Genomic DNA, 10,633 nt, shown 5'->3' with positions numbered 1-10,633 from the left:
TAAACACAATTTCTTGGACGTAATCTGTACTTTATAATTTGAGGTACACAATCATCATAAACACTATATAAGATACTGATTTATATTGTACGGCACTTCTGTTCTTTAACTGGTGTCAGCCGATAGGACTGAACGCCGTGATGCGCTGGCAAGTAGCCGTCACTTAACACTTGTACATCTTCTTCAGTTTGGCCCAGTCCACGTCACTCAGGGCAGCGCGCTGTCCGATATGAATGTTGGGCTCCTGCAGGGGGAGAATGTAAATGCAATTAAACGAAGAGAGCAAAACGATGGTCTGGAGTTACAGGAACCATACTCTGAAATCTTTTAACGTTATTTCGACTATTTTAAACAGGTTGTAGTAGAAGATGCGGGGATTTCAAGAACGTTTTCATGATTCTAGTGACAGTTTTAACAAGGATTCAGCGTCATCAGTGGGCCAAACGAGCTATCTAAGTTAGGTTGTTTTCCTTTCTGAAGATTACGAGTAAAATGAAGAAACAGGAAGGAAAACAGGAGTATCGCTGTTATCCAATTATCCTTTCTTGAAAATTACGAAAAAAAAAAATCAGGAAGAAAACTAGAGAAGTATCAGTTTTTCTATTATCTTGGTTTACCATCTTGAAAACTAGCGAAAAAGTGAAGAAACAAGGTAGAAAAACGTGGGAGTATTGTTATTATCCTTCTTCGTCTCTTAACGCACCTTGGTCACGATAGTCTTCTCGCCGTTGGAGGAGAAAGAATGGGCCGAGTAGTGCATGATAGAGCCGTAGTCGTAGTCCTCGCCGAAGCCGCTGATCACGCTGCTTGAATACTTTAGGAAGTTATGCTTTTGTCCTGGGGAAGGGAAGGTACGTCAGTGTGTCAGTAGTGTTCGTCGTCTCGGAGAAGTGTTGTTTAGAGTGGGTCTGACCATCCTGAATTGAGCGTTTAGGCGTTATCCTGTCTGGAGATTTCCCGGCCTGCGGCGCTGCCACACTTATACCAAAACACACCTCATGTCAAGTATTTTCTGTGATGCTCTAAAAAAGGCAAGGTAGTGTAATATATGTTTTCTTTATGATACTTGCATTTTTTTTTTTTTTGCAAACACCACAATACTTGGCAATGTTTCCTCCAGGCGTTGTCACGTCTCCATGGACGACCGAGTGAGGTCACACGGTCAGAGTGACCGTGTTAATCATGGTCACTTCCTCTCGCCCTGTCAGCCATGATGGAAGCTACTTCTACTCTCTCTTGTCACCTCGACAGCCGAGAAAAGAGCTTACTTATTCAGTAAATAAGTATTTTTTGGAAGAAAAGGCTAATAGGAGGTCATTACTCGACCCCTCAAGAACTGTTGCCTGAACAGCGAAACGCACCAGTGTGTCTTGACTTTTTTTTTACCTCGATGGTGATGTGGAAAAAGGTCGAAACTGAAGAATAAAAATATAACATCATAGTTTAAGGGAAATATCACATCTTAAAGAAAACCTATCACATTTAAACGAAATTCACAATGGAGAGAGAGAGAGAGAGAGAGAGAGAGAGAGAGAGAGAGAGAGAGAGAGAGAGAGAGAGAGAGAGAGAGAGAGAAAGATGGTGTGTGGGTAGCAAGGTTATTAGCAACATATAGGCTCTAATCTGATAATTGCCCAGTACAAGGTTTGGTAGCGCCGGGAAATCCCCAGAAGGGACAACGCCCAAACGCTCAATTCAAAATGGTCATACTTATTATTTTACGTCTTGTCGGAAGGAGTGGTGATAGAGAGTTTTCAGAGGCCACAGAGATAATCATCCGGGTTCTCAAGAGTGTTTCCTGTTAATAATGTAGAAATCTTGTTGATATGTTGCTAGAACCGTAAAATCACCCCTAAAAACAATGTCATTTTAACCAGAACCCTTTGAAAGATGGTGAAGTATGGAGTAGAAGTGTTTCAAAATAAGATCCTATCAGATCCAATGTACAACTCAGTAAACACAGAAGGCAAACACATAGCCACGCACCAGCCTCAATGTTCTCCCACATGATGGTCACATAGTCATCTCTGTCGTAGCGGGACTGCTCGTGGTGGAAGCCTAGAGTGTGGAGCATCTCATGGAGCATGGAGCCGAAGTTGTCAAGGCACCACTGGGGGTAGTTAATGCTCTGCCTACCGCCTTGCTTGCCTACTGAGCTGTGGCACCCGTACTTGTTACTGGCAAGGGGTGAGGAATAGTTTAACGAATAGCGTGTGAAAATATTCCATAGAAGAGTGAATGGATTTTTAAGTAGCCCTTAAAATCAATATGTACTTCTTTCAACGTTTTATTATCTGTTATCAGTGAATTTTAACGTGTCTTTGTGGAAGAATTGGTGTTTTCAAGGTGTTTTCATGACTGGCTATAAATTAACAAAGTCACATCATCGAATCCAGACAGTTGACATGCTTTAGTGGAAGTTACTAGTGTTTTCAAAGACAAATTACACGTCACTCATAAAACTATAAGACGTGTCATTAATTTCTTCAACACCAACGCTTCACTACAGTATTCATCTGTCCTTACTCGTGCTTGAAGAGAATGTAGTCGCCCTCACTGGTGCGCTCGTGAAAGGAGATGCAGCCTGCCGTTTGTGTCTCATACTCGTTCATGAGTTTCCTCACCTTGTCCTTGTTGGATTCAGCTGGAGAGGACGAAGACACGGTGTTAAGTGGAAGGCAAGGTGTTGGATCATCTGTAGTCTTATTTTACGTGGTTTCTGGGAAGCTATGGGTGATTGGAGTGTACGGTTCATGTATAATCTTTGGGTACAGCTGGGGTCTTACAGATATAGATACATACTGATAGACATTTTGTAACTCTCTTGTCGGTTAGTAGTGAAAGTCATGGTAAGAGATAGAAGTGGGATCTCTCTCTCTCTCTCTCTCTCTCTCTCTCTCTCTCTCTCTCTCTCTCTCTCTCTCTCTCTCTCTTACAGTAAGTAGTGTCGAATTCGTAAGCCACTTTTCCTCTCGGCCAGTGGTACTTCTCATCAATATTTCCATTTCTGCCCATTGGGGGGAGGGGCAGCACGATATCGCCCTCGAAGTAGTCACCAAGCTCGTCAGGGTTCACCAGAGACTGCGGCGTCCATTCCTTGCCCGTCTCTGGGGAAAGAAACAAAGGGGTGTGATAAGGAGGAGTGTTAGAAAGGAAGAATAGCTGAGGTCTGTGCTAAGGAAGAATGTTGGAAAATAAAGAAAAAACTGTTGGGGCGGAATAAGGAAGCATTGTGAAAAGTAACAATGAGAGTTTTAGAAAGGATTTATAAGCGAGTGTTATACAGGAAATGTAAACAGTAGGGAGAGAATGGATTACCTTTGTGATATGACTGTTAGAAAGGAGAGGAAAGGATTGAAGGGCATCGAGGCTGCAAATGTTTGTGGAACTGGTGGAACAAGTTGCTTCCCATGATGAAACCTTGGTTAAAGTAGCCAAGAGTAGACTTAGCCCAGAAATAGCTATGCTGGTCCATAATAAACAACAGCAGGGTGAACTTTCGTGTAGAGGATTGTGTACCTTGATGCATACTAAGTTCACTGTGGAAGTCAATGTAAATAGAGCTTGGCAAAATTTAGACTCTGAACAATATGACTTGGAGGGGGAAGCCCACAAGCTTTTTCAAATAAATTTATCTGTAAGTACACTGTGCTAGAGACAAAAATTCCCCATTGAGGAATTTCCGAACAGGCACAAAACTATTAGGATGAAAATATGGTAAGGATTACCTAGGGAAGTGAAGGAGAAAACAGAGAGTTTCCTAGATGAAGGTTACTCAGTGTCAAAATTTATGGAAAAAATAGAGTTATCAGTGACAGTTGATGATGAACATCAGAGTCCCTGAAATCAACCGGATTAAAAAGGAGCCCATAGCCCTTCCCAGGTCACAGGAACCGCAGTCACGTGAGGGTAGGGATGAGGAGTTAGAAATCTGAAACAAGTAGAAACCGTAACCAAAAACCCAAATCAACTACGAACCTTGACTAACTCCCCACACCAGTCTCCCCAAGTCACCCCAGGGAAAGACGAAGACACCACTTAGGCAGCCTGAGAGGCGTTGACACCCACCCTAAAACCTGATACTTACTGTGCCTATTGCAACACCCATACTCATAATCTTGAACAGTGTGTTAAAGCCCCAGGGCCAAGATCATGCTTTGACTGCCATAGACAAAGTTGTCGTAGGTGAGGCCAGGTTGTCCAGGTCGTGTGAATCGCCAAATTTGACTAGAACAGGAAGATATGAAAAAAGTAATTTCGTTACTGGTGAACGTTAATGTCATTTCCGCCCTAGTAGACTTACTCTTATTATTCTATCATCAAGGAAGAAACAGGGAAAAGATTAGGGGGAAATAAATCGCTTAAGACAACTTCCTGCCTTACAGGATATTGCAGGGTTTTCCATTAGACTTTCGGGATCTGCCCTGCTGAAGGTAGAAGTGAGAAGTGAGGGTATTACTAAACAGTGGGTACCAGTGGTGCCAAATAGCTACCTCCCTTCAGACATCCTTACAGGATGTGACCTCCTTAAGAAGTCATCATTTCTGTGGGACGTTAAGAACATGACCGAAGTGTGGGGGAGAAGGCCTTATCCCATAAGAGTAGTCTGCCATAAAAGTAAAATCAAAAGAATTACAGAAATAAATCCTTCAATGATCATCTCCTCTCCTCATAATAATCTCCACACAACCTACAAGATCACCCTCGGCCCCCACCAATCAAAGTTTCTATCATTACCAGTCAAAGAGAAAATAGGAACTACATTAGTAATATATTGCCAATGTTACCAGTCACCCATTTTGCGTTCTAATAAACTGAAATCAAGAAATTCCTTAAACTTTTACAAGTACTACTTTTAAAACAGGTACCTTATTTGGCCAATGGGAGAAAGGCGAAGTACACTTTTTTTTTCGCACCATGCATCAAGGATGTATTTGGTGCCCACTTTCAGCAGTCTACTGCCCTGGGAAACCAGAAAGCTAAATTAAAAGACCTTTTGGTCCAGCAAAATATGGCAATATAAAAAATTAATTCAGAGGAAAAATTTAGAAAGGACAGCTATGACACACGATCAAGCATTTTTGCTTGAGAAAGGAGAGATTGGGACTTTCACAACTCCTCCTGATAATATTGAATTCGCAGACCCCCACTCCAACCAGAAACTTAGAAACAGCAAAGGGCATAATTAGGGACATGTTAGAGAAAATGGAGAACTGCAGAATCATAGAACCCTCCACCACAGCCTGGTTAAATCCCATAGTACTAGTGAATAAGTCTGATGGCACCAAAGGAATGTGCCAGAACTATCGTAAATTGAACCAGCACCTGGCTGCCGACATCTACCCCTTCCCTAGACTAAATTAATTAATAGAGCAAGTCTCAGGCCATCAGTACTACATCACCTTAGAATTAGAGGCCTACTTCTAGGTGATGTTAAACAAACAATCACAAGATGTCACCTCCTTCAGTGATGGGACATCATTGTACTGGCTCACGAGATTACCATTTAGCCTTTCATGTTCCCTTGCCATATTTTCTAGGGAAATGGCCACCATCTTAACCCCATTATTGAGGGAAGGATGGGTAACAAGCTACTTAGATGATGTTTTCTTGTGGTCACCAGACTTCCCTGCTACGGTAGAAAGAATTAACAAAGTACTTAAGGTCCTCTAACAGAATGGGATGAAACTAAATTTAAGTAAATGTAAATTTGGAGAGGCTGAAGTTAAATTTTTAGGTCATGTTGTTTTGAAGGAAGGATGCAAAACAGATTCAAACAATGTGGAGACTATCCAACAAGTTTCCTCATCTAAGACAGTCAAGGAGGTCAGACGTTTTCTGGGCATGGCTTCATTTTATAGGAAACATATCCCAAACTTTGTAGAAATAGCCGTATCCCTACACAAATTTAAGGGAAAGGTGTCATATTCAAGTGGACAGAGAAGTGTAAATTAGTTTTTGAGAAACTGAAGGAAGTACTATCTCACAATCCTGTCTTGTTAGGGGCAGATTTATCACAACCTTTTCTGGTCACCACTGATGCCAGTAAAACTCATGTTGGGGGAATTCTTAGCCAGATACAGCCTGATGGCAGTAACCAACCCATTGGATATTTTTCAAAGAAATTAATCCCTACAGAGACCTGGTACTCAGTCACTGATAGAGAGGTAATAGGTGTAGACTAACATGCCAAAATTTCCATCACTGCCTCTAGGGAAATAAATTTACCATTTATACAGACCACCAACCATTAACTAGCATTTTCAAAAGGAAAACAAAAAGCCCTCGCATGAATAGGTGGATTCTTGAAATACGAGAATACTCATATAATATAAAGTACTTAAAGAGTAAACACAACCTAGTGGCAGACAACTTATTCAGACCAATTAGGGTAGTGCAGACACGTCAGGCACAGACAGATTTCTTAGGTCTGACAGCCCAAAATTTTGTACAGGTCCAAAAGGAGGATGTTAGGTGGAAAGAACTGTAGAGTATTTGGAAGGAGGAAGGCTGCCCACAAAACCCCAAAACCGTTTTGGAATAGTTTGTAGTACAGGACAAGATTTTATATTATGCCAGAGGAAAGACCGATGGAAGCTTACATTATTGCCTGGTAGTTCCTCAAAGTTTAAAGAGCAAAGCATTAAGTTTTTTGCACATATCGACAGGGCATTTGGGACAAAAGAAGTCCATTGCCAAGGTCGAGGAATTTTTCTATTAGGCCAATTTGAAATCAGAAACCTGTGTGCATGTAAAAAAATTGCGTTGTTTGTCAAAGATTTAAGGATACCTCAGGGTTACAGCAACAGTGGCAAGAAACACCTCCCACACACCAACCGCTTGAGAGACATGGTGACAGGAACTCAGGGCCTTAGATATGTCCACCATAATTGACCACTATATCCGTTTTGTTGAATTTTTTACCTTTATAAAAGAAATGCACTCAATTAGTCATTAATGCATCGGAGAGCTATGTGCCAGACTTCAGAGTACCTCAGTCTTTGGTCTCCAACAATGGAGGGGAGTTCCTGTCTAACCAATACCAAGACTTCCTGGCCCAACATCACATTACGGCGCATTACATAACGCCGTGCAACCCGAGAGACAACAACATCACAAAGAATTCATCGCCCTCTGAAGACGATCCTTTCTACTCTCTGTGCTTGATACCCTCTCAGATGGCTGCAACACCTTATTGCCTGTCAGACGGCCCTAAACCACGCAGTCCACATGTCCACTAGAGCTCAGCCTTATTTTGCCTTCTTTGGAAGACATGTTCCATACAGGGTGTGTACGCCCCTACCTAGTGTGGATAGAGGAGCCAAAGGGATGGACATCGCTCACGGGGTCATTCGCCAGTCACATCTGACACTCACCAGACGCTCCTGAAACACCTCAAACCGGCGTAGGAAGAATCAGACGGTGGGTGTCGGAGCACTTCTCTGGGTAAAAAGGGAAACTACTTTTCCAAGTATCTGCCGGAAGTTAACTCTGAAATGGGATGGACCCTATTGGGTGATTGAATTATATAGGGATGGAGGCAGCTATCTCATGGAAAATATGTACACAGGATGAAGGTTACAAAGGGCCACAGAAAACGTCAACCCTTGTGAAGGACCAGAAGAGTGGGTGCTAGTCCTGTACACAGGATGAAGGTTACAAAGGGCCACAGAAAAGGTCAAGCCTTGTGCAAAACCAGAAGAGTGGCTGCTAGCCCCTCCCAAAAAGTGTCATGTGATGATGGGGTTGAAAATGAACCATCACCTTGGATGAGACGTCCTCCTCAACGCCTCATAGAGGAATGCTAGTGTACTTGACAGAAATATGTCTTCTGAAAGACGCCTATGGTGCTTAGGATTAAGTTATATTTTGTGTTTGTATTTAAGAAAAAAAAAGGGTGAGGAGTATTTTTTGGTCAAGTGGACCGGTCCTTTGACTGCCTGCTTTAACTCTCCTTGGCCTAGTCTGAGCCCTAAAAGGACTGGAAGAGGGAACCACTCTGGGAAGATGGTGGACAGGCCCCACTAACTCTGTCACACATTACTAGGGAACGATTTCCTCACAAGAGGTATGGACAGGCCCTGCTGGGCAATTTACTGGCTGTGAGGGGTGGAGAGACATCAGGACGTAATCCAAGTTCTGACTACAATTCATTGAGGAAGATCACCTGCTGCGGAGATGGAAGGGACGAGTGAATGAAGACCGAATGAAAAAGTGAATTAAGATGGGTGAATGAATATTTATATTGTTGTGACAGCCGCCTTCAGCCTTCAGGTGCCTTCAGGTACACACTCACCACAGTAGCAACCAAGGGGCCGGTTAGCACACAATAGAAATTCACCACTATCGTTGGGTTCGTTTGGCTAGCGAATAGCGAGGCAGACACACACGCTTACTGTCTGGACTCAACATACTATTTAGAGGGAAAGACACAGTTTCACCTGGCACTCCTGTCTTTATTTAGAGCACAGAGCAGCACTACAGGGCACATGGCACACAAGTACACGTCATAGTACAAGCAAAGCACGCACCCCAATGGCCTCACCACAGCACAGCATCCAGTATCGCAGAGTAACGTGTCTCACCATACAGGTAGCGTCACAGTACACAGGTAGTATCACAATTGCCCCCGCCCGCAGTCCGCACCGTAACGGACTACATAGGTATCGCGCACACACCTCAGCTCCCGGTAGGCACTGTCTTTTGTCCTCCAGGGCGGCTGGATACACTCGCTGTACCAGCGACTCCACAGATTGAGCCAGCTGAGGCAGTGACTCACCCGGCTGACGTGCTCTGCCCTTCAGTCGTTCCCGGTACACCTCCGACTGAAAGATGCTGCAAAAGCGCCTCTTCAGCGCCTCTGTCACTTTCCTGTAGGACGACCGCTCCCCTGTCGTCAGGTGTGCCAAGATCTCCAGCTGTGGTCCACGCAGACTGGCCACGAACTGAAGGGCTTTGTCCTCAGCGCTCCAGTCCTGTCCTTGGGCGAGCAGCTCAAACTGAGCCTGGTACGTTTCCCAAGCCATTTGGCCGTCATATTCTGCTGGTTTGCGCTGGCCAGGAGCTCCACCAGCAATCCGAGGGGAAGCCGTGATGGAGAGAGGTGGAGACGGGTTGCGTGGTGTGGGTTGAGGGATGTGGTCAGGGCGTGAACCACGCATGGCCCACAGCAGGTAATGGCGACCCTGCCCGCTCGCCGGTCTGTCCCCTCTCACCTGCACAGTGTGTCCCCAGGCTCCGACCTGGCATAGAAGTGGCCCTGTCCTGCCTGTCCAGGACACTCAGTCCACCCACACATGCCGTCAACTTGCGCCAGTGAAAATGGGGGTACGACTGCTTCTCCACGGAGCGCCGCAGTCCAGCTACTTCCTTCCTCATCTTCAATTTCGCTTCATCGGCTTCCGCCCGCTCCTCGCTCTTAACCTTCCATTCGACCAGCTGCTGCGCACGGTCGTCCTGGAGCCGTTCACATTGTTCTGTTGTGAACCGCCTCGCTTCCCTTGTCACAGCTTACAATCCTTCCTGCAGCCCGTCCAGTGTCTTGGCTACGCTCTGTGCCTACATGTCTGTTTTCTGCTCCTGTCTGTCCATTTTCCGTGCCATCGCAGTAAGCATGCTTGTCAGATCTTGCCACTGCTGGTCGCTGTCCTCCATCGCCTCTGTGCCTATGCTTTCTGAGTCAGACATCGTGCTCGCACGCCCAGCACTCCACTAGCCAAAGTACGAACTGCACAGCTCACTTGCACAACCCACAGATCCCGCTACCGATATCGAACTGCTGTGATGTCCCCCCTTCATCCTTCAAGCGCCTTCAGGTACTCATTTATCACAGCAGCAGTCAAGAAGCGGTTAGCACACAATAGCGATCCACCACCGTCGTCAGGTTCGTTTGGCTAGTGAAAAGCGAGATAAGCACACACGCTCACTGTCTGGACTCAACAGACTACTGAGAGGGGAGGGCATTCCTGTCTTTATTTACGCCACAGAGCGGCACTACAGGACACATGACACACAGTACACGTCACAGTACAAGCAAGGCACGCACCTCAACGGCCTCACCACAGCACAGCGTCCAGTATCGCAGAGTAACGTGTCTCGCCACACAGGTAGCGTCACACAATTGCCTCCACCCGCAGTCCGTACCGTTACGGACTACGTAGGTATCGCGCACACACCTCAGCCCCCGGTAGCCAATGTCTCAGGTTGCCAGGGCACACAATCCTCACAGCGTGCTTCGGGGCGCAGTCAGTCACGTAGTGGCAGCGGCGGATGACAAGTGTCATAGCGTAGCAGGCATCTTCTTAGCTTGTCAGCACAGGTGATGTGTAGGCCGGAGACGGTCGCACTCTGCCTCTCCGGCGGTGGCAGCTACCCACATGGAAACGGGTCGCAGGTGATTGGCTAGCGCTCTAGCCAACCGGCGGTCTCCAGCTTCACTACTACCCAACAGCTCACTACAGCGCTGCCAACGCCCAGCTTCACCACTAGGTGGTACAGCGCCACCAACGTCACCCCCAGTGCCGGAACAATATTTATATATGTTAAGAATGATAGGTCAGGGATCCAGGAAATGTTGACTTGGTTACAGAGTGTACCAGATTTGCCAAGTTTGGCAAATCATTTAGACTCACGT

The 10,633-nt window shown here is 45.5% G+C and overlaps 1 protein-coding gene across 1 annotated transcript in view; it reads right to left on the bottom strand.

Annotated features, from left to right (window-relative positions):
* Positions 1–10,633, bottom strand: part of LOC135116486 (zinc metalloproteinase nas-4-like) — an 11,787-nt gene continuing 1,154 nt past the window's right edge. Inside the window, exons 2-6 of the mRNA XM_064033975.1 lie at positions 2,937–3,107; positions 2,527–2,644; positions 1,987–2,177; positions 704–837; positions 1–244 (exon numbers count right to left, since the gene is read on the bottom strand). Coding sequence (XP_063890045.1) covers positions 164–244; positions 704–837; positions 1,987–2,177; positions 2,527–2,644; positions 2,937–3,107 — 695 coding nt within the window. The 3' untranslated portion in view covers positions 1–163. The remainder of the gene's footprint in view (positions 245–703; positions 838–1,986; positions 2,178–2,526; positions 2,645–2,936; positions 3,108–10,633) is intronic.

This window comes from Scylla paramamosain, chromosome 31 (genome assembly GCF_035594125.1).
Source record: "Scylla paramamosain isolate STU-SP2022 chromosome 31, ASM3559412v1, whole genome shotgun sequence".
Taxonomy (NCBI): Eukaryota; Metazoa; Arthropoda; class Malacostraca; order Decapoda; family Portunidae; genus Scylla; species Scylla paramamosain.
The sequence above is the reverse complement of the archived record's forward strand: the minus strand, read 5'-3'. Positions and strand labels throughout refer to the sequence as shown.